Source organism: Strix uralensis, chromosome 3 (genome assembly GCF_047716275.1).
Source record: "Strix uralensis isolate ZFMK-TIS-50842 chromosome 3, bStrUra1, whole genome shotgun sequence".
In the NCBI taxonomy this organism is placed as follows: domain Eukaryota; kingdom Metazoa; phylum Chordata; class Aves; order Strigiformes; family Strigidae; genus Strix; species Strix uralensis.
The window spans coordinates 21,291,594-21,317,077 of NC_133974.1; the positions used below are offsets into that span (position 1 = coordinate 21,291,594).

Sequence of the window (25,484 nt, forward strand, 5' to 3'; positions counted from 1 at the left end):
TCAACCAAACATTTGGTAAGTATCCAGACAGAAACAGAATCTGAGTGATTACAACATTGTCAGAAAAGGCTCTGTACAGATTTTACACCATATTATGAATCACATGTACACTGTTTATAGAAAAGTAACTGAATCCTGACCTGCAAGCACAGTAAAACTCCAAGTTAAACAGGCTGTTAGCATGAAAGGCAACATCCCTCTCATTTGGAAGGCGGAATTACAACAGAGGTTCCCAAGTGTCCTTATGAACTCAGTGAGCATCCTCGATGGGTTTGCCTCCAGGCTGGGCAACTTCCAGCAGAAGTCATTAAATACTTTAAATATTTGGAAATAGGTTACATAATTTCAGATTATTTCTGAGAATTTTTTGTTCATATTAAAAGTTATATCAAATTAGGTGCAAAAGATAGAGAAATTCATATTACATCTCATAAGGTTCAGCAGAGTTTCCTTGCCAAAACCCCTTCTGTATTTTCCAAAGTAGGTGTGAATCGGACGTAATGGATGGAAAAGGAAAATAAAAAAAAAAAACCAGGCTTGAAGAGAGAATATAAAAATCTGTGAACTATCATAAAAATAAGTAAGACCAAAAGTGCAACTTGTCTTTACCATTGGCCAGAGGTAACTGCAAAGGAATAGTATCTCAATGAGATAAATAAGAGCCAATTAAGTGAAGCTCCTGCACTTAGGAAAGATTGTAGAAATAATAGAGAACAGTCAGACATAGCCATGATGTTTAATTCATTAAAGTGTTATGCACAGTTGGTTTGAAATTCTCACTGTAAATATTAAAGGATTTACAGATGATACTGAAGTCCTAAACTTCTATGTATAGGGTGATTGTATGGGAGTTCAATTTTTAATAAAAAATGAACACATTATTATAGGTCTGTTAATAGTCTGAACTATACTCTTTATAAACATGAGTTATGACAGTGTGCAACACATACTCTTATATAATATCTATTATTTAGCTATTTATGCTTTATAATTTCATAGAGTTTAAGCTCTGAGAGGAGTTATCTAATTACCTAATTTCACAAACAAGTTTCATTCAAGTTAGCCATGTTGAACCCAATAATTGTAGTTAAGTTAAAGCATGTCAGCCTCAGAAGACACCCACTTTCAACCCACGCCTCATATCGTGGCAGAGAGGTAGGGATGAAAGATGCTCAGAGAACACAAGCAGATGTACAAGGAAGTGAAAAAGCCACCTATATACACACTGAAAACTAACGGCAGTTGTCAGCTACAATTGGGATCAACTGGCAGTAACACCATTAATTCAGAGATGGCTCTCTGATACTGTAATAAATCAAAAGAGAATTTGATTCAGATTGATCTGTAAAAATCCTGCTTCACTCTGACTAGTGCCACATCATCCAGCTTTCACAAACCAAATGGCACATCAGGGGAAACCGTCTCTGGACGGAACAGCACATGTGCTTGCAATTTCATCCTGCAAATCATGTATGTATGAAATAGTAATGTTAAGATTATAGCAGTTGCATAATTGAACATTTTTTCTTGTTTTGTCTACACTTTTTGTTTAAAGAAAACAAATTTTCATTCAAATAGCTTAAAAGGAGGAATCCTAATTCTCCTTATCCTGTTTCTCAGGTCAAAACAGGAATAAACAAAACAAGCTTCATTTCAGTTAGTAAATGACAATGAAAAAATGTCTTTTTGCACAAAACACTAGGTAAATCAGGGCATGTATTTTTACTACTGCATACTGCAGTGTTAATACTTTAGCATTAAGCATGTGTCATTCCCTTAAAATAGAAGGGGAGAGTTTAACCACTGTTGTGGCTTATATACTACTTATCAGTGAAACATGTCTACAATGAAACCAAAAGAATTTATTTTGTCCAGGATATCAACAGGCAATGATTATGTTTGTTAATTTTGTCAAGTTTCTATTATTAAATGCTTGTCACTAGAGATATTTATGCTGCCAAAAAGGCATCCAGGAAGAAAAGTATGGTTTAGAGATATTTTTTTTCATTCTCCTTATTCTAGAAAGAAGGAAAGGCTTTTTGTTCAAGTCTCTATAATTACACACCCACAGGCAAAAATTATGCTTGAAAGTATTCATTACAAAAAGAGATAATTTTAGAAATGTGTGGCAACTAAAACAAAATTTTAGAGAGGAAATCTCAAGGTAACTTCAACTAGAGCTGTCATTAATGTGCTGGTTAGCATACCACATTAGTAGAGATACTCCAATTATCTCACTTGAATGAATGTCTCTAAACCAGCTAGATATAACTCAAACACATTTCTAATGAGCCATAGGCAAATCTCATTAGTCTGTGATACTGGCAGAGATAATGAGTAGCCCAGATTCATGCAGCATATTACCTTGCACAAAGTGTTTTCTTTCAGGTCATAATGTTAGTGGACATAAATCAGAAGTGCACGAACGCACTGAGGCCTACTTTTGGATTTGCACTTTTCTTCTAACAAGTGTTAAGAACAAGTTCTGACTTGTCAATGACATAATTTTAATGCAAACATCACATTTACAGCAGAGGAGATGACATGGTTAATGTAAACAAAAAATATATATATTATAAAAAAGCCAAACTTTTCAAAAGGACTGACTTAAATACAATTAAATGAAGTATGTTACTTTTCTGAAGTTATCTGGCTGTAAGTGCGAATAACAACACACCAAAGAATGCAGGTGGTTTCTTAAAGGAAACATTCTGCATATTCTGCTGACTAAAAATTTTGGCAGAAGAAAGGAAAAGCATTTTATCAGAATAGTGATATTTTCCTCCTTCCTTCCCCAATTTATCTTCAAAAGAGTCTCCTTTTTGTATTAAAAGAATCTGTTTGCAAGAATCAGAAAGCATAGGAAAGTCCCCTAGCCTTCAGTTTATTCCGGTCCTGATATTGCTCATCCAGTATTATGGATTATAACAGACAGACTGAATTGCTGTGTCTTAGGTTGTCTGATTAAAGGTGAATCTCCACAAATGCAAAGGCCCTGGTGGGGCTTGGAGGAGCAATGTCAGGCAGAGCAGCCTGAGTAACCAAACCATTGAAGAGGGGCTCACAGGATTGTCCATTCCCCAAAGTCACCAGAGAGAGTGGCCAGACTCCAAGCCTGGGTGTGAAACCCACCAAGATGAGCCAACAAAAGAAACTGTCCCCTAAACGTCACACAAGCTAAAGGGGCAGTTGCCTTCAGGGGTAGGAGTCGTTGTGGGGTGCAAGAAGGAGATGACTTGTGGGATCTGTGTAAGAACGTGACGTTTTAAGGGGATTGTGGGAATGTGTGAAACACTATGGGGTACTCAGGGAAAGGATAAAAGTGGGGAAAGGGAGGGGGGCAAGGTGGACTGGGGAGGAACAAGAATGAGAAAATAGAGGGAAAAGGGTATGAAAGGGGTTGTCTGAGTGTGAAGTTAGCTGATCAGCTTGTCTGACTGAGCCCTGTATCTCTGCAGTTTAAGCTATATTCTGAAATCCTATTTCCAACTACCCCCTTTGTGGGTGTACTCTCTATTTTGAGTGTGCGTGTGTGATCACTAGTGAGTTTCCAGCCAGACCAGCAATGATGAGCAGCATAAGAAACTTGAGGACCTGCAAAGACATTGAGAGAGACCCTCAGGGGCTTGTGGGTCCAGGCGTCAGGAGCCAGACCAGCTCTGGGACCAGCCACTGTGCAACACTGTCCAGGAGAGTTCCACATTGCTTATGTGTGTACTTCACTAATGGGCTTCAATCCTCAGAAGCCGCTGAGAACACGGGTCAGGCCATCCATGCTATTCACGTTCATGTGAGTGCCAGTAAAAGTGCTGCTCTTGGTGTGTGAAAAAGAAAAAAAAAAAAAAAAAGAAAAAAAGAGAAAGAAAAAGGAAAATGCTGAGTAGAAATAGGTTTTCCTATTCTCAGTTGTAATATAAACATTCTTATGGACTCTTCTGTATTTTACCTTGTTTATTTCTCCTGCTATATCCTATCAAGAGTAGCCCTTGAAGTTTATGCATTAATGCTTCATTGAGAACTTCACAGGCATTTTTACACAGCGAAGTTATTAATTTATAGAATACCTATGAGAAAGTAAGCATTTTGAACACTGTGTAAATACAGAGACATTACTTTTTAACTGTTTCCTTTACCAAAAAAAACCTACAAAGAAATGCATCTGAAAAGGCTGCTTCAATAGACAAAATTTACACCAGAGAAGCCGGTAGAAAGATGTAGCAGAGTAGAAACTGAAAATATGAATATCAGAGAACTGAGGAGTCTGGACAAACTAAGGACCAGGACATTGCATTCAGGAAAGAGGAAAATGGAACAAACTTTAAACATGCCAAATCAGAAGCGCAGAAATAGGTGGCAAAGGAAGGGTAACATGATCTCAAAAGCCACTCACAGAAACATATTTGAAGTTCCGTGATCAATTCTGTTCTAAGATATTCACTGCAATGTGTAGATAAACAAATAAGCACCCAACCTGATGCAGAGCACCAACAATTTTTCGTGCTTCTTGGTAGACTGTCTCAGCATTCCAGTGGCTGTTGATGTTTTTGAGGGCTCTGGCCAGGCGGTTGTGCTCTCTCAGCCACAGCGTGTGCATAGCTGTTAGAGATGTGACCTCGCTGGATCGGCTGTCCCCAGCCATAAAGCATTCAATCCTCTCACCTTCACTTGCATTTGGGTCTTGTGCACAAGGTGATGGGATCTGGTCTGTAAAGGGCAGGTATTCCCGATGGTTATCATAACATTTAACATTTACTCTAAGAAGGCCTTCTTTGCTTGTTAAATTCCTCAGTTTGTTTTCAATGGCAGGGGTACTGCCATAGACGGTAGAAGCATCAAGAAAAGAAGTTAAGCCATTGATCTGTTGTCTTGGATTTAGTGCTGTTAGGTTTCCAAAGAGAATACCATGATCACCAGTGCCGCACGCAGGAGATGAACGGTAGAAGGGCAGGCAATCCATTCCTGTGGATAATGTATCATTGGTGGTCACCTGCATAAAAAAAAAAAAAGGGTATTTTCTGAGGTGCAGATAACAGCTGTGGATGTTGAATTAAGGTTTGTGTAAACATTTCCATCTTCTGTCTTAGTTTTCAGTTGTTCAGATCGCATGTAATGGAGTGACACATTCTAAAGCTGTAGAGATTGTTTTCCTTCAGATTTATGCAAAGAGATGATTCAACCCTTTTTAAGCAAAGACAGAAATAAAACCCCAAATCTTTATTCTGTCATAAGAGCAAGCTACTGATGTAATCCCTTTTGCATAGATCTACACCTATATGAGTATGGTTTCACAATCAAAATTTGTCATGAAGCGTACCACAATGACAATGTGAACATCTGGTCAAATTATGTTCTTACTGAACACCAAGTGAAACAGCAGCTTTACATGTATACATAAAAACATAATGAAGAGTTTCAAGGTCTGCAACACACTGTAAAAGCTTTGTTTCGATACTTAATTCTAATCTAGTTTCCTAACTAAAAAAGGCATATGTAATTATTCACTCTGCTTTTTCCCAGTCCCCCACAATGCTTCTCTCACCTTATTTTACAGCAGCATGTGTCTTACAAGATTTAAATCCTGATTATCTTTGTAAAAAGCAAAGGTTGCACATAGTCTTTGCCAAATGAAAGCCTTCCCAGTCCTTTATCGGTTTGACCCACATACAGTCAAGAGACTGAGGTCAAATGGTGATCCAGCATTTGTGTGCTAGTCAGCATGGATATAGTCTGAACCAGCCCATCACTCAGCCAGCTATTCCAAATATAAGTAAAGGGTGTGAGAGAGGCATGTGGGAATTATCAAATGAGATGGGGTATAGGTAAGAGTATTAGCAGAGAATACAGCCCAAACCAGACAGCTAGAAGTTTTGTCACAGGAGAGCACTGAAAATTGTATGTGAATAACTTAACAGATATGGGAAGGTCATAGAGGTTGGAGGAGGAGAGAAAGGAAGAGGGAGAAATAATTTATTCACATTGTAGGATATCCAAGAGAAAAGCTCAGACAAGTCTATTCCAAAGAACAGAGTTCATCCCTAAAACAAAAGCTGGCATGTTTCAAATTTATTAAAATCTCTCTGTGTTGTCTAACACAGATTTGGATTTGCAAACTCTTTTTTTCTGAAAAGTACATTATTTCCAAATTCTAACAGTACTACATTGTGCACCATCAATGAGCCATAACAGCCTGTCAGTTCCAAGAGTTTAAAAAGGATTAACCTCAATTAAAAATGTTATCACAATCAGGGAGTATGAGTTTCAGGGAATATAAATGTAGGGTTTTCTCATCAATTGATCAACATGAAGTAGGTACAGATGACACTAAAGCTGCTGAAATATCCCAGAAAAAAAAAATCTTCAAAAATCTGACTAAGAGAAAATAAATGTTTTGTACAGACACCTGAGCTAACCCTTCTTATTTGTAGTCTATCCTGCTTGCTTCTCATTTTTTAAAACTCTTTGGCAGAAGACAGTGAATACTGCGGATGTTATATAAAATGATATAATTTCTTCTTCATTCTTCTAATAATACAGAGATCGGTCTGTGAAGTTAGAATAGTCATTCAATTGGATTTAAAAGTAACAAGGCAATGTTGGAATGGAATTCAAGAGCTTCATATAATAACATCATTACCTCATTTATTATACCAAGTAAAATTTTCTTACTACTGAGAACTCATGTCAGTATAGATTAGTATCAATAAAGCATTTAAGTTAAGAAAAAGTTTAATTTGTTTTTCAAGTTTTGTTTGGTAAAGAAATTCTACCAATATTTCTTCACTACCTAGGTTTTAACAAATAGAAGTAGATTATTTTTAAAGGAAATATGTAATTTCTTTTCCTTTTTCTTTCTTTCACTGATTGCTGAAATAAGTAATTTCTCTGCCTTGGGTTTTCTGTTTAGTATTTGTCTTTATTATTAAGTCTCTTCCTCTTAGTGTGGCTTCTTTTTTCCTTCAGCTGGTAATGTAAGCAAGAAACTCATCTCATACTACAAATACCTGAACTTGTCAGCGACAACATTGTATGTGTTTGAGTGCATCCTGCTTCTAGCTATCAGGAAAGCCTGGAAAAATTCAGGTATCACTGGGAAAAAATGTATGAGCTGCCTTGAAGTTGTTAAACAGCGAGGCTCACAACAAAACATATCAACAGTGAATGAAGTTCACACTGAATAATCTTTAGTTAACTGTCTCTGCAACTTCAATTCAAACTGTTCTGTGCTCCAGTGGAGAAAAACAGCAGTAATGAACATTAAGGGGCTGGCAGAACCACATAATGCAGTCCTTCCCCTTTTCATGGGGTAAGTAGTCTGCAGCCAGCAGCTTAATGTGAAAATGAGGGTTTCCTCACATTATTATTCAAATGACATCAGAAATAATCTGAGAAAAATAAAGACCCTTTTCTGTTGAAATGCGTACAGAATCATGTTTTTCTCTAAAACTAATGAAAAATATCCACATCATTTTTTTCTCTGCCTTGCATAATTCTAGAGGAAAAAAAAATCATAACAAAACCCTCTCTGGCTACAATAGTTTTCCTAGTATAGCTGCACATTGATTTAAACTGTTATTATATATGCATGGTCAAACCTGTTTATGGTGAAATTCTTTTATGCCTAGGAAAATGAAAGGCAGTAATTGTTTCAGTGTACTACAACATCTAAACTGTTACTTCAGTTAATAAAAGTCTTTCTTATTGTGAATTTGTTCTGTGGGAAATGACCTTATAAAAGGATTTTTGCTGCAGACTTAAAAGAAAATCTATCTTGGAGTCTATAAAAGTTTGCCGATAAGGAAAACATGAATGTTTGTTTGTGGACATGAAACTCGGAGAAGAGGCAATGACTCCATCTGACAGTGAGTTGCTACCTCTGAAACAGAGAAGAAAAAGGCAGGGGCTCACTTTGCTGGCTGTTGAGTGCACGCAGACTGATCCATTTGTAGCTGAGACAGTAACCTGTCATGTTACATGTCATCTTTTGCAAATCACCTCACTTTTCTGGGGCTCTGTTTCTTTTCCACCTTTTTGTATCCAAACTATCACAAAGCTTTTCAGGATTGTATCTTACTATGTGTATGCACTGTGTCTAACTTATTGTCAGCAATGTAATTAATACTGAACAAAGTCAGTAGCTCTCCTATGAAAGCCTTTCTAATGCCTCATTATGTCTCAACCCTAACCTGAAATAATCATCTGAGGGATGACAGGTTATCTCTACAACCCTGTTCTGTGTGTCAGGCTGCTGTAAAAGAAGTATAAACTAAAGCTAGTGGTTTTTTCTTTCTTTTTTTTTCACGTTATGGAATCCTGAAAAGATACAGAAAAAGAATGTTCAGGCTCTACCAGAAGCTACAGGCTCGATGTGAGAATCACTGAGTGAAATTCTATGGCCTTTATAATGAAAATGTCCAGAATAGAAAATCATAATGGTTCCTGCTAACCTATGAATCATTCACTTACACCTATTATTAATATTAATGTACTACTGAAGCTTTCAATCTTTCATTGAATTGCACTGACTCAGAACATTTTCCAGCTTCCCTAGCGTGCACATTCAGGAGCTTCCTCTCCCTGGTGAAACCCCCAGGGAGGGCGTGCAGGTGTAAGCACAGTTGTCCTTTTCCGTGGGTGGATTCTCTCTTGGGTGTTGCTGTTCTAGGAACACAGCAAGAGGGCAAACTGCAGTCTCCATGTTTACATCGCTGAATAATATGCTATTGATTTCACTGTCTTTGGAAACCAGCCACAGTTTCCTCATATACAAAATGAACGTATAAAACTAACTGTGGCGGTTTTCCAAATATTTAATAGGTGGAGATCAGTTTTAATTAAGATTTCAGGAAGCGCAGTTCTAGGGGGTAATAGCATTTTGTTTCAGTGTTTAAAAAATAGTTCCTCTGGTCACACTAATAACTACAATCTCTCTCTCTTATTTTTTAAATTTTTTTTAATACAGTGTCTATTCTTTGCCTTTGAAAAAAACAGTTACAAAATACTAGACATATAAAAAAAAGCAAAATAGCAACCATCTTCATATCTGCCACTCTAAGCTGTGAATAATAGAATAATAATAAAATGGACCTGAAAAATTCATGGGATTGTGATCGTGTAATGAATCCACAAGTTGGGAAACTTATCTAATACTTAAAGGTTTGTGTCTGAGTTTCTTTATATGTCCCCCCACCATGGCCATTCTGGGTATCAGGCACTAACTCCCAAAGGTGGCCATGGATATGCCTTGACCCCATTCCCCTGCTAGGCTATACAGCTGAGCAGAAGCAGCTCCTAGGCTATATTCAGTGCTAGATTTAGTATATGTACACATAGCTTGCCTTCAAGAGCATCCTTGAAACATGCTCTGTGATGAATCTCTTCACAGCTCCAAGAAAGAAATCTGAAATATGTCCCTTGTTTAAAGTACTGAAGGATGCACTTGTGAGTCTATGCCATGGCAATCTGTGCATCTTCTTTCTCTCTGCACCATAATGCTGCTACCACATGAACAATGTTAGCCTTCGAGTCCTTTTTCGAAGACCCATTAAATTGCCTCTTTTTTAAGCAGATAGGATTTCTAGGCTTGAACTAGTCAGTGATTAGACTTTTGCGGTCCCTGTGATCCACATTTGATTCAAGTTATGGGCAACAGTATGAGTCTTCTCAATTTAAAAATCTATTTATTAATAAAAAAATGTGGGGGGTTTGCACTTAAAGAACAATACTAATTATGTTGTTTCAAATAACATGTTATAAACACAAAACATAAACTTTCATAGATTTTTGTGGTTTTATAGCTACAGCAAACTGACTTTTTCAAAATGGGTATCTATACATAGCCACATTGTGTCATATGGTGGAGATGCACTCCACCTCCTTCATCATGTCATGTGAAGCACTCCTGGTCAGGGACTGGACTTCTGTACTAGACTCTCCTGATAAGAATTTGGGAATGGGAGCATTTCTAAGGCTATTCCTTAACAGCTTAAACAGAATAATTTCTTTCCCCAGATGGAAATTTGAGACATAGTAAACTAGAGATTTTTGTCAGAACTATGGAAGACTCATTGTAATTAAGGTGGTTGTGGCTAAATCAGGTTAGCCAGTCACTCAGTGTCCTGAGAATATGATTCTTTAAGAAGTCTGTGCTCTTTTTGAATGCTCTCAAGGTAAACTTTCAAAAGTTCCTGTCTCATGGGTGAGAGACTAGATTTACCTGCCTGTGGTAAAATTGCAGGCAGTCATTAATTTCACTTAGCCTTCCCAGTTTTAGATTCTCTCACCAAATGGAAGATGAGCCATCTTTCAACATAGGACCTGATTCAGTTCCCATTACAGTTAGCTGAATATTTTCCTTTATGTTTAATGGAAGCGGAATGAGGTATTTAATGCAAAGGAGACTGTGACATAGTTATTACAGTTTGTTGAGGGGAAAGAGTTTTCTATTCTGATGCAATTTATTCCCTACATTGGCTTCAGTGCATAGAGAAGCTGGTCAGTAATCAAGCTCCAACCCTAAGGAAAGTAATTTAGGTTGCTCTGAATTGAGACGGGGCACCAGTCCAAGGGCTGTAATGGTCATGGGGCTGTCCCATAGCATGAAATGGACAGTCTGTGCTTTGAGAAACAAAAAAGTGGCTTGACTTCGCTACTTAATTTTTTGAGTGAAAGAATGACTATACTGTTAAATCAATCAGGCAAGAATACAGAATCCTATATTTATACCAATTTATGTGTCTTCTAACCCTCTAACAATCTTTGAATTCATGTTTTCCACCTACTCAAAGCAAAAAGGTGATGTATGGAAGTTTCAGCAACTCCCTGAAGGTCATTTTATACATACATTGAAAAGAGAGCTCTCTTCAAAAGTTTGCATTAACTGCCAAAAATACCTTTGCTTTCACTGAGTAAAGTTAAGATCCTTTCACTTTATCTGGCTGGCAATTTAAAAACAGAATTATTTATGACTACTTCCCTATTTTTCCCAATGGAACTCAAAACCTTGAAGCATGAGAACAATAACATTGGGAGGATTAGTAAGGTTTCTCTGCAACATAAATCTGAGAGGTAGAAAAATTTGATATTTGCAATAAGTACCTTAGCTATAGTTTGTTATCTCTACAAAACAGTTAAAATATCTACCTGCTTCATTTAAGAGTTGCATTGGGTTTCAATTTTTCTATCACTGTCTGCTCTATTATTTCTGGATGATCTATCAATTTGCTTTATAATTATTTCAGCGTATGTGTATCACTAATGTGTTTTACTTTACTCACCTGTTTACAGCCTGGAATTTCTCTTGAAGAAATTAATTTAGAATCTTACCTTTATTGGAAAACATGGATTTTGTTTTTCACATGTCATCTGGCACTCCATTCCATTTAGGAAGGTGGTTCTACTTGTGCTCTGGGGTGTGAATGCAATGTCATGGTCTATATACTGTCCCCATACCATAATAATATCAGAATATAGATTGTCTTCAGTAACAGCCTCATTAGACGCATGAACAATTTTTCTGGTCACTTCACGAACCTGGGGAGAGAACTATTTTACCTTGAGCGCCAAGTAGTATTTACTTCTCACAAAATGATAAAACACTAAAAAGTAGGGGGAACAGTGATAAAAGCTATCTTTTTTTTTTTTTTCTCCCTTAGAATGCTTGATGTTGTAGAGTACTTTTGATGGTTTGTCTAAAAACAAAACCAAAAAAACCCCAACAACAACAAAAAACTCAACCTCTGACGGACTCTTATTTCTGTTCAGGAGCTTATATACCAGTGCCACAAGCAGATTCAAAGACCTTTCAACTGAGTTTTTCTATATATTTGCCAAATGAGTAGTGTATCTTTGATCTGTTCCTTTCCAGAGAATTTTGAAAACCATACTTTTTTTAGACTGTCTAAAAGTTTTCTTTCTATTTATTCTGTTTTCTACTCCTTTAACAAATGGGTTCTGTTTGCTGGGTAACCTCAAATCACTGTGGATACACAGAGGCTCTGGGCTACAACTCTGTACATAAATGGAGCAGCTTATGCAGCCCAGGAGACAAGCTAGGCTGCTGAAAGATCTGCCTCACTCTCCCAGACAAGGAGAAGCCAAAATACATTTCTGTGAAAGCTGCATAGAGATACCAGGGAGACATCTATGCTACATGTCCAACCAATAATAACCAAGCAAAATCATCAGAGCAAAATCACCAGTCAGTTTGTGATGATTCGGATATTGTTATTGTTCACAGATACCTCCCTCATGATGCAAAATATTCCCTTGCATCCAGCAGCTGCCTTAGAAGTCAAGCAATTGAAAGGGCAGCACATAAAATAGTCACACAGTCTGTAATAAATATAAGGGCAATATAATAAATGTATAAGGCAGATGTAGTCAAACAGAATTGGTAAAGACAAGAAACAACAAGGGACTTGTTAGGAACACCAGGCTTTATACTGAAATGGTTAAGAGCAGAGATACATAGAGCTCATCGGGAATACAAGTCTTTCTATCAGTATTTTAGTGGCCACAAAGCACAAACTTTTTTTCTTGCAGTTAGTAAGATTTTCTTATCATTGTTAACTTGCACAGCCACGTTGGTTCTAATATTGCTTTATAGTAATCTTCACACTTGTCTCTCACCTTCACATTAGTCATATTATTTGCATGTTGCTTTTTAAAGGATATTGTTGGATAGCTAAAAGTACAAAAAAAGACAATTATGTAAATAAGGAAAAACATCTATGGCACTAGTTTTGTCCTGTCTTACTTCTTACTTAGGTTGCCCAGAGAAGAGGTGGATGCCCCCTCCCTGGAAGTGTTCAAGGCCAAGTTGGACGGGGCTTTGAGCAACCTGGGCTAGTGGAAGGTGTCCCTGCCCATGGCAGGGGGGTTGGAACTAGATGATCTTTAAGGTCCTTTCCAACCCAAACCATTCTATGATCCTATGATAAAATTAAGCAGACAACCTTGCTGGTGGTCAGATATGACCAGATTTGGTGCAGCCATGTAGTTTTGTTTTAGTGCGTTTTACTTTGCAAACGTGTACCCTAATGAATCTCGAAAAAGTCAGTTTGTACTGGAAATTTACCTATGTAAATGTCAGGTTTCTATCTTTAAGCTCTAAAGCGTGCAGCTTAGATACAATATTATTTAATTAATAACATGAGTTGCAGATGACATTAACACTAAATTCTCTTGTTCATCCTTATTAAACATACGGTGGTTAAAATAACAAGACTTTGAGTCCATTAAAAGTCAGGTTTCAAAGAAATGATGACAAACCAGAAATAGGAAATCCAGCCCTAATCATTGCACATTGCACTGGAGACTTTCACCCAGTCCTGTATGCAAACACTCCTTGTTCAAACTTCCCTCTGTAGCACCTCTGCTATTTTTAAAGTATATGTGCTGCGAAAATCCATAAATACTGCAATGTCTTCTTGGGCTAGCTAAAAAAAGAAGTTACAATTTGACAGTAATGCTTGTTCAGTTAAGGTACGCTAACCTAGGAGAAATGGTATACATGCTAGCACGTCTATATGCTTTATATTTATTTAGTTAACATCCAACCTTGTTTTCCCCTCCTCCTTCCCTGAATAAAGGCACCATTATTGAAAAAAGAATCATAAAATCACTGGAAAGTCTAGGCTGGAAGGAAACTCGGGAGACCACATGGTGCAGCTTTCTACTGAAAGCAGGGATTAGGTTATTCAGAGCCCCATCAAGCCAGGTTTTGGGTATTTCCCATGAGGGATATTCCAGCAGTTGTCTAGGCAGCCTATTTCAACATTTAATTGTTCTCACAATAATTTTTTTTTTCTTGTATCAAGACAAATTTCCTCAGGAACAGATTGTGACCATTGCCTCTTGCCATGTGCATATGCATCCTTGTGAAGATTTCCCTCTTCTCTATAATGGCTTTTTCAGCATGGGAGGTCCACCCTGCTCTGCCTTTTCTCTAGGGTAAGCCCTGTGTCTAGTGCAAACCAGGCCAGGCACACAGCTGGATCATGCCCTGCCTGCTCTTCACCATGGTCCTTTTTGGTAGAGCTGCCCCCCAAGGCAGTCAGTGCCCCCTTGCACTGCTCCATGGGCTTACCCCAGCCCAGGCGCAGGGCACCTCTCACTATTTGGCTGACTGAATTAATGCTTTAGCAAAGCTAGTGGCTTCTTAACTGAGCTCAAGAGATTCTTTTGCTACTAAATTTACTGATGCAAAATGGAGGGCTGTGGTGGCAGGTATGCTTATAGACCACTGTAAGTGTTTCAGGTGATCTTGTGGTGAACTTTCTAACCAAGGGTAGCTGGACGCCATTGTATCGGATGCTGGGATCCCATCCTCGAGGTTGGCTGAGTCCATCTTCATAGGCTGGTGGAAGCCACCTAGCCAAGGCTGTGTTGGATGCTCCCCATCTAGGATGTTCCCTGGGAAAAGAAAAAAACAACAACCAAATAAACAACAGCAGCAAAATCCTGCACCTCTGAATATATTCTGAATATAAAATATTTATATATTTCATAATATATTTATATTCATAATATAAAATAATACGAATATAAAATAATATAATATAAAATATTAATCAGCCACAGAGCAATATTCCATTGCAATAAGATGTTCATGCAATGATCTATGAAAAGGCATCAAGTATTGTTTTTCATGTATGCCAACATCAGTTTGACTTGAAAGAAAAATAAAGAAAAATCAAATTATTAATGAAATATTACTAACTTATGTTTATAATGTAAGTTGGTTACCTTTTGACATCTTTGAAATACTTGCCCCATGGTGATTTCCTGATAGTGTCCTCATCCCCCATAAAGTCAGATTTACTCTTAAGTGCCTTTGTTGGCATCTTTTAAAAGATGTTTCTTTACAGCAATAGTTAGGAAATCAAGATTTAGGAAAATATAAAGAAGCCCTAGAATAAAGGTGAAGAAAGCTTAAAAGAAAAATGGATACTAGTCACGCAGAAGTAATCAATTAGCAAGACTCAAAGAGAAAGGTCTGAGGAAAGGGGAAGTATGGCCAAAGTTGTTGAATTCAGTGGCAATGCTCCCTCTGGTTGCATCTATGCTAATTACTTGGCTACAGCTTTGTGAGGGCCTATGCACAAGTCCAAGCACTCTTACGCATTTACCTATGCTTTTAAGTTGCTAACACTAACTGCAGTGTGTTTTCAGCTCATACCAACTAGCATTTCTCTAAGTGACACCTGTCTGGGCACACCTTGGGATTAGTGCATGCCAGTGTGCCATCCTGCTGCCAGCCTGCTTGGAAGAGGGAAGGGGAGAAAAAATGTTGAGACAAAAGTCTAAGTGTAAAAGGGTGGCAAGAGTCAGGTCCTACTTGATTTGAGGGCCAGGAAATGATTCCCGATGATTTTTACTTATTAGTATAGTCAGTGAGTCTTGGGCTTGACACAATTAATTTTCCTTCTATTGTGAACATTTCTAACACATTTTTCCTTACAGAATATTTCAGGGGTTTTTTTGTTTGGCTGGTTTTTTAACATGGCTTGTTCAATATAGTTCATAATTGTTAAAGATATATAAACAATAAAAAGAAGAAATAAAATTTTTGCAATGTACCCAATTGACCAAAATTGTCAAGTGAGCCACAAAGAACCAGAAGTATTCCCAGACAGTTGGGAGAAATACACAGTATTAAAACATACATTTATATCTCTATTGGGAAGCTAAAGAGGGAACAATTATTTTATTAATACTTCATTGATCTCCGGCACACTGAAGTGGCTCAATTTGCCAAGCTATATGGTACAGTAATACACTTAATTATCCACAATAATTCATACTTGAAGGTTGAAGTATGCTTTAATAAAGCATTCAAATTAGTTACAGTTGATTTGCCTTTATTGAAATTGCATAAAATACTGCACATAGTGTAGTGCTATTTCACTCAATTAAAAATAATGAAATGTTAATTTAACTGCTTAACCAATGATTTTTCTCCTGATTGCTTTTATATTTTAGTAGATCACTGGAATGTTACTTTAGTAAAACCCTTCTTACATGCCTTTTTATTATACCATTAAACATGTTAATGTCTTGGAATCTTGCTTGAGTTAAAAAGGTTTTTATCCAGGGCAGCTGAAATAATGAGATTTTGTTAACAAACAGCTTTATAGAGTAGTCAAATTTGATTACTGTACCTTCTGTTTATGGGAAGTGGGACTTTTCATTCACTTGTGAAATAATGGAATTGCACAGTTTGGGTTTTCTTTTGGCACCCTTAGAAGGAACCTGAAGTTTTAAGATGCAGTTCACTATGCCTTTTGAATGCTATTTTAATATGCTTCCTAGTTTCAGGTAGAAAGAATGAATGCCGTATGGCAATTTAATAATTAGATTTTGTCATGTTTTACATCACTCTGAGCTACCATGGACATAACTTCTGGCAAACATGGAAAATTTCTGAAAAATAAGCCTGTCAGTAAACTGAACACTTAGCTTGTTTTGAAGTGAAGCAGCTATCCTAAAGAAAACATCTTAACTTCTTCTTAGTCAATGGATTCAGTCGGGTCCTTACTTGATGAAATGGTTAATGACACAGCAATGAAATAGAAATGCTGCAGATAAAATTCCTTGTAGCTGTCCAAATATTAGGCATACAAAATGTAATCTAGTCATCTAAGCACCTCTTCATCAAGCCAGAGAGACAGACAACTCCTGAGTGCCATCCTGTCATTCCATCCTCTCTCTCACTATTAGGAACAGCCAAAGCTGCAGCCTTGAAGCAGACATATAACTACCTCAGAAAACTGAGATTAGGTGAGGTTAATTGTACTGTGAGATTCTATTCCTTTAGTACCTGTAATTCCTTCACCTTTGAATCCCTCTCACTAGACAGTAAAAACTACACAGATCAATGTTAGTTAGTTGGTATAACAAATGGGGGGAAAAATAGCTATTTCGATGTGCCTTGTCTCCTGTATTGTTAATTTAAAAATAATGTTGTAAATTTATTTTGCTTATTATCCACACATATGTCTTCAGGAAGAAAGAAAGTAAAATCTATTGATATCTGTTACTAGTAAATGTGGAAAATGACACTGCTGGGAATGCCTGATGTCATGTTGATATTCTCCATAGAAGGCCATGTTTATGCTATTCTGTTATGCTTTTGTTCTAGGAAGTTCACACTGAAACAAAGTAATCCCAGTGCTGTGGAATAAATACTTTGTAATCTATCTGATTTGGCACAATATATGAAGTGCTTAAATAAAACATCTGTAAAGAAATTCTATGCTCACTTTTAGATTGATTTAAATATATTTTTCTTACAGGTAAACAATTAATTCCACTGTGAATTTTGTTTTTAAATTTCACCTATGAAATACAGCACTTACTGATCTACAGCACAGCTGCACATTCCTACTGGGTGACTAAAGTCACAAATACAACATAGGTCCTGATATATTTTCTGCCTGAAAGTGGCAGCTGTAAAGCAAGCAAAAGTACAGACTGGTATTTCATTTAATGTTTGAAGTCTCTGAAGCTGGCTTACATCATAGAATATGTTGTTTACATTACAGTGTAATGGGATTTTTAAGCTGATGTATTTCAGTAAAGCTTGAGGGATTTCAAGGGGCTCGCAAAGTTTTAGACTAAGTTAAGATATGACTCACTGGTTTCAAAGTGTTTTTTTTTTTTGTTTTGTTTTTTTTCTGCCTTGACCCTTTTACAGATGTTTAGAGCAAAGAGTCTAAAATACCACCAAATATGAGTGATGGGTTTAAACACTGATTTGGTGCAAGTATAAAACTACACAAAGTAGAACACAGTGACTACAGACTAACCAGACTCAATAGATCATATTTACCCTACTCAGCTTTAGAAACCAGACTGAAATGCCTATACACATCCTAGTATTACCAGAGTCACTGAAGACAAAAAGATGTTTTACCTTACCCACAGCAGAGTGTTTCTCTCTGTCTCTGGAGAGAAAAACTACAGCAGCCATGTCTGCAAATTAAGAGCTTCACAAGTGCCTGTGTTCAGCTGCATGAATTTTGGCCAGTGTGTTCAAGCCCTGATGGAGTTGTCAGTGCAATTATTATACTAGCTGTTAGTTCAGATTCCAAGCAACTCTGCAAGTGCCTGGGGGAAATTATGGATATCCACATAGCTGGATTTATAACATCGATGCATATCAGGTTCTGTCCTTTCAACAAAGAGACTATTGGGCATGTTTCTTGCAAATGTCTTGTGATGTAACAAAACAGACTCATCTCATAAAAACAGACGGACTGAATAATAAAACTGAAGAATTTTACTGCTGTTCCTTCACCACGTTGCAGAGTGCCTTAACCTGTGAAATGCTAATGACCTTTTCTTACAGCTCTGTTGCACTTCACTTATAACATTAGTCTGCCTTTCAGTTTGTGACCTTATGCCTATGTATCCAAATGCTGCTGAGTATAAATATCATTTATCCTTGTACTCAGAAGGGCTCTCATTCTCAGTTTTACACACTTATTGCATTGGAAGATTCTGAAAATACAGTTACATCTGTTATGTTGGGTTTTGCAGGAAATAATTGCCATATATATTAGGTAATAAGTAGATAATAGCAGTAAATAAGTGTCATTCAGATAGCCAATAAGCATATATCTATATAAATAGATATATAAAAATAAATATATCACCCAGAATTTTTAGATGCATACTTGCTAAATATTCAGGTTGAGGGAAAATAAAAAAATGAGAATCTGCTTGATTTTCTATTGCTCCTCATGAAGTAATTACATTTTCCTGCTCGATATAATTTTATCCAATTCAATCAAAAATGAATCCTGGGTTAGAATTCAGTCTGTTTAATTTATATAGAAAAAGTCATCTACTGAATCAGTTCTTGATAAAGTTCCTTACATAATCTAAGAAGCCTTCGGAGTGAGAGCCCGCCTGTAAATATTAGTGTACCAAAGTTTAGATGAAGAGGTTCTTCCCCTGGGAGCTTTCAGAGACACCTCATTTAGAGACATGTTAATGCCAAAGTTAGCTGTTTGAAGTCAACCCTCCTCAATTTTTCTAGGAAAAAGTAAACATAGCTTCTTGAGTTTAAAGAATAAGAAAGAAGGATTTTTCAGGGCACAATTCTTATCATACATACCTGTTATTGCAGGCACCAGTGATGAGTCGATATTTATTAGCTAAGCAATTGTTTGGACATTTTGGTGGCAACATGTAAGGCAGACATCCAGAAATATTAGCAATCATAGTGAGCAGATCAGCTGATAAAAGATCTGAAAGGAAGAACCAAACAAGTAATTTGCTCTATTGCTATATATCTGCTATGGGAGAAGAGGCATTATGGTCAGCTAGAACTACAGCATCCCCTCTTTTCTTCCTAGGAAAGAGCACTTAGTGAGAAGTGCTGCAGGAGGCAGTCTCAGGGACCTAGAGGAGACAGAGGGTGAAAGGGAAGAGCTGGTTTTATTATCTGATGTGTAGACAATGAGAAGGAAGTAGTCCAGCCATAGCTAAGAACTGAGATTGACCTGCACCTTTTTCTCCTTGTTTAAGCTGCTCTTTGCTTTCTTGCCATGCACTGTAGTCACACTGCTTGGCTGGTTAAATAATATATATTTAATAAAACTGTGTTTACAACAAATGTGTAAAAAGCCATTCAAGAACAAAAGTTTATACCAAGGAGGAAAAAAAGGTGACTGGAAAGATGCAGAAATTTAAAGACTATATAATTAAGACTATAAAAAGACTATATAATTAAGCATGGAGTGGAAGGGGCTCAGAATTATTAGCTGGAATTTGGAAGCTAGGTAAAATCAGGGAGCTGTATACCAGTAGAGAGCATGGTATTAATATCTTTATAATATGAAACCAGATGGGTCTCCCAGTGAGCACTCTGCTCATGAGGGACAAAGTCAGGTTGTTGTGTAAGCTCCAGAGAGCTGGCACCCTCTCTCAGCCACACATGTATATAAACACTTGTATGGCCAGTTAGAGGTAGAAGTACACATGCAAGAGAAGCAATATCCTTCCTAAACTCAAATAACTCTTGCCATTCAAACTGACTGTAACCATCACATGCTGAAAGAAAATGGTAGAGGCAGCATCTAACTCTTGCCCTTCTCTCTCCACTGACTACTGCAAGCCACCCAGTCTCACCACCTACCCATTCTGCCCATCCAATTCTGAACCAAGCTGCTTTAGTCCATTAATCAAGACAAAAAAGTAAGCCAGAAAAACAAACAAAGAAAGCTTCAGGAGCCAAATCAGCTCAGAAAATGTTCTGCTGAGCAGCCAAAACCTGTGCAAGGCAGGGGTGAGAACAGAGAGAGAATGGGCTGTTAGACTGGCTATGTAACCTTGTCTTTATGTACTAGCTACTCATGACAAATTTGTGGATACAGCTGTATTTCCATGTTGGTTCAGGTTCAAAGTTATACTCAGAGCCCAGTTCCCCAGTTACCTGTGCTGCCTAGGTACTGAGTCATATCTTTTCTTTAAAGTCAATTTAGTTCTTTAATTCATGTAAAACCACTCTGTGTCATGGCACATAGACTGTATAGCATCTATTCATCTTCCATTAAAGTTGTTTCAGTTTTGAAAATTAACAAGAATTTTGTGCATTTGTTCTACGGTTTAGAAATTTGATTTCTTTTGAAAATGCATTGGCAGAAAAATAACTGTATCTGTGTGTGAGAATGTCTATGTATATATAAATATATGCACAATCACACGCACACATAGATATAGATATATTTTTAGTTCAATGTCCCATTAGTTTAACAAGCCAGATGTTTACACAAGGGAAAAAAAAAAAACAAAACTGTGGATCTTTATGTTTGTCCACAGCACTCTAATGCTTCCATATCTTAAAAAATAATGTCATGCTATAATACTAAGACAGAGAATACCAATTCTCCAGTTCATGCTGCTCTAAGTAACAGAATTAAATTATGGAAAAAAGAAAGTCAATGTTTCTGAATTTTTGAGCTTGCCAGATACCAGACAGATATCTTGAAATTCATCTCTAATTAATGGCAACAGGGATTTTACTTAGACAGTTATACATCATTGAACTTTCTGGACTATCTCTCTTTCTTTCTCCATCTAACATAAAAAAAAACAGTTAAATAGAAACAAAGTGAAAATAAATGTGTAACAGCAATGAATTACAAAACTAGTTTTGGAAATAAGAAAGTATATTCTTAAAAGAGGGATATTAATAAGGCCATCAATGTCCAGAGGAAGTGTATTTGAAAATTCCAGTGCCACAGAGTGATAGAAATTGTATTATTTTATCTGTAGACTCTATGCCCCAGAAGCACTAAACCCAAAGTGCTGGGGAAGATAAATATTTCACTGTAAACAAGAAGCTTGCTGCACTGTGGATATGCAAGCTGGTTTATAGGCAGTACAAATATACAGTCATGAGTTCACAGGATGCCAATAGCATAGTGCTGCCTTCTCAACTACAGGAACACAGTCCACATTCCCACAAAGAAAAATGTAAAACAGTGACTATGTGAGGTGCTTTTAAGAACAAAAGAGAGGGCATCCTGGCCCCAGGGTGCAGACAAGATATCTACTCCTGCAAAAGGTAAAATAGAAGTGAAGATAACCCAACTTTAATCTAAAAGACAACATTCAAGAAATCAACAGGGGGTTCTGCCAATGTCAATATACTATATTTACCAGTTGGATGCAATGAACGTTTGTGCTTCTGGCAAACTTTTTGTTTCAGCACTTGAATTGACATTTCCATCCGTTCAGCTGCTTGAGAAATATCTTGACTCTCTTGTTCAGGAAATTTTGAGAAAGCCAGCAGCAAGGTAGGAGTTGCTATTCCACTTCCTTGGATACTTCTATAATTGAGATAAAACACAGAAGGTTTTTTAACATATAACCTTTTAGAACTTACTCATAGCTGTATTTGTCTATGTTGGATATGGTCCGAGTTTAAGGTATATTTTCATTGAAGGGTATGCTGGGAAAGCAGAGAGGAAGACTACTTTGTGACCTTGTTCTGAAAGGAAAATTCTGGAAAGAAAGGGAAAGTGCCCTTCCATGGGACACACACAACAGCGTTAAGCTTGTGAGAAGCCTTTAGGATGAGACAGAAACTGTTGGGATGGACAGAGACTGCAGCACAAAGTGGCTAGGAAGACCTTGTGCAGGATAGTCACAATATAGGACTCCCATTATAGACACATCTAAGTGAGTAGGCTTTGCTTTCATGTAACATCTAATATCAAAGACCATCTCAATCATTGCAGGTGGATTCACAAATGCCTTAGCACCTAGGAGTCCAGTAACTGGTCTACAGTTGTCTGGATGCCATCTGCAGTTAGACACATGACAGATATGATAGATAGAGACATGATCTGATAGAGACATGTCTCATCTCAGAGACAGACAAAGCACCAGTCTTGCACTGACTAGTTATATATGGAGTTTCAGCAATTAGTTTAGTAGGGCTTCATTAGATGGTTATATGGCTATACATGTTGGTTTACATCCTGGCCTTACCTCTAACTTTAAGGAGTTCAGGTTTGATGAGATAACTTCTGTAACATAAACACTTAAATATAAGAAAAATCCTTTTTACTGAGAGGTTAGTCCGACACTGCAACAGGCTGCCCAGAAAGGTTGTAGAGTCTCCATCTTTGGAGATATTCAAAGTCCAAACGGACAGTGCGCTGAGAAACCTGCTCTAGCTGACACTGTTCTGAGCACAGTGTTGGTCTAGATGGTCTCCAAATCTGTCTCAACTGTTCTGTGATTCACTGCAAGATTTATTTTTTACTCAGCGTGGGCTGTCTTACCCACTGTCCATTTATTGGCAGATAAGCCTTGAGAAAAGCCTATCAGGGGGAACTTCCTTTTTAGACGGAATTTCCAACTCCTAAACTGACTCCTACAGCTTAGAAAAAAACCACTCCGGTCTATTTCATTTCCAGACATGGTCATAGGTTGCAGACATCCTCAAGGGCTTCTCTGCAGCACAAATTTATTTGGACGTGTAATTTTAATGAAAACATTGTGCTGACATATTCATTTAGGCTTGTTTAAAGCACAAGACAAGTTTAAAGTGGAAACAGCAGCTCTGATTTCAGCGAAGCAAACAGTTAAATTTCTGTTTGCAAAATCAGAAGCAGGCTTACATAAAAAGCATTAAATAAGAAAATACAACTCCAAGGGTTTTTCTAAATGTGAAATTTGTCCTTAATTGATCCAAAAGAGCTTTAGGCTGCTCATTTATTCTTTATACAGAAATTATTACTTTCCTTCCAAGAGCAGCGCTTGAGAACACTTGCAACTATGACAAAGAGCTATCTTGCTCCTCAGCACCATGTTTTTCAGGCTTTCCATAGACAATTAGGAATTTGACTGAGAATCTGGAGAACTAAAAGTCCTGAACTGTGTCCCAGAAAAGAAAGATGATATAACAAAATGCCAGGAACTCAGGTTTAATATCCGCATGAGGATAATATCAGTCATGCATCATTTAAAAAAATGTGATATGAACAGGGAAACAGGTTTGTACAAATGAGTTAAGTAAGAACATTTGTACGAATTAGCTAGGAGCTAAGAATCAAAAATAACCCACTCCCCCCAAAAAAACACCAAACCTAAAAAAACGCCTACCTTAGTGGCAAGATGTGTTCCATTTTGAGATACTTTCTCTCCTATCTTTTGTCTAATCTCACAGATATTGTAAGATTATCACAGCAGCTATCAATTTGCTACATTTCCTGTGATCGTGCTATGTCCCATCCCATCCCGTCCTCCCTGTTACTCAATATATGCACGCTAGTCTCTTCTAGTTCTTACTCACACTCCTGAAGCTGAGCTCTGATTCTAGAATGTGCTGGTTTTCTCAGTGTGTAAATTACAAACTGTCTTGATATTTTGTAATGCAGAAATAGTCCCATAAAGCTAATAGAATGACCTGTGCTAGTATCATTATTAGGAAGATGAGATCAGATATAAAGTGTCTTCATACTTGTTTAAGAATGTAAGTCTAGCATGGACCACAGTGTTTGAACAGAAGGTTCTTCATGTTTGCCAGACACTCAGTTACTGAACATCATTACAGCTCATAATTAAAAACATATCTATATTTAAAAAACCCCCACAATTAAAATCAATTCACCAGAGTACGAGCCACACTTTCTCTTTCAGCCTCAGATATTTTGAGCCTATTCTTTCTGCCTTAAATTAATATACTTATAGAATACCTTGTTTAGAGATTTCCAACCAGAATTAATGACTTAGATATTTGTCACCATTCAGAAGGTCTCTCAAAACAGAGATATAGTGCAGAATATAAAGTGATAAACTTGTAAAATGATAAAGAATGTAATATATTCTTTCCTGGAATGGTGGCCAGTCTGCTTTAAGACCAGAGCAGCAGTGACTAACTGAAAATACTTAGTGCATTTTTGCAACTATAACTTCTTATCTGGAACACTGAAAATTATTTTCCACTTCCCTGTGTATCCAGATGATTCCACAGATGGTCCCTTCTGTAGATTGTCTCTTTGTGTTGGCATAGGTAGGGGACAATAGAATAATCTTAAATTGTGGGGTTTACAATTCAGATTCTTTAAAAACATGGAATGAACTAGTTCAAATACACTAAATATAAGTAATTTTACCACAATGAAGATGATGAGAAATATCTGTAATCTGCAGTTAAGGTTTGATTTTTCTTTAGGTTTGTCATCTGTACTTTTTAATCCATTAAGAACACTATGCCTTTAGCTAACATGTATGTTAAAATATACTAGGTAATTTCACAGAATCACAGAATCATCTAGGTTGGAAAGGACCTTGACGATCATCTAGTCCAACCATTAACCTAGCACTGACAGTTCCCAACTACACCATATCCCTAAGTGCTATGTCAACCCGACTCTTAAACACCTCCAGGGATGGGGACTCCACCACTGCCCTGGGCAGCCCATTCCAACGCATAACAACCTGTTCTGTAAAGAAATGCTTCCTAATATACAGTCTAAACCTTCCCTGGCTCAACTTGAGGCCATTCCCTCTTCTCCTATCGCTTGTTACTTGGTTAAAGAGACTCATCTCCAGCTCTCCGCAACCTCCTTTCAGGTAGTTGTAGAGGGCAATGAGGTCTCCCCTCAGCCTCCTCTTCTCCAGACTAAACAACCCCAGTTCCCTCAGCCGCTCCTCATACGACATGTGCTCCAGACCCTTCACCAGCTTCATTGACCTTCTCTGGACACGCTCGAGTAATTCAATGTCTATTTGTAGTGAGGGGCCCAAAACTGAACACAGTAGTCGAGGTGCGGCCTCACCAGTGCCGAGTACAGGGGTAAGATCCCTTCCCTGTCCCTGCTGGCCACGCTATTTCTGATACAAGCCAGGATGCCACTGGACTTCTTGGCCACCTGGGCACACTGCTGGCTCATGTTCAGCCAGCTGTCAATCAACACCCCAGGTCCTCTCTGACTGGCAGCTCTCCAGCCACTCCTCCCCAA

The 25,484-nt window shown here is 37.5% G+C and overlaps 1 protein-coding gene across 1 annotated transcript in view; it reads right to left on the reverse strand.

Moving 5' to 3' along the window:
* Positions 1–25,484, reverse strand: part of TPO (thyroid peroxidase) — a 48,385-nt gene that overhangs the window by 13,862 nt on the left and 9,039 nt on the right. The window contains 5 exon segments of the mRNA XM_074864580.1: positions 4,472–4,987; positions 11,323–11,529; positions 14,283–14,412; positions 19,121–19,253; positions 21,670–21,839. Of these exon segments, the coding sequence (XP_074720681.1) occupies positions 4,472–4,987; positions 11,323–11,529; positions 14,283–14,412; positions 19,121–19,253; positions 21,670–21,839 (1,156 nt within the window).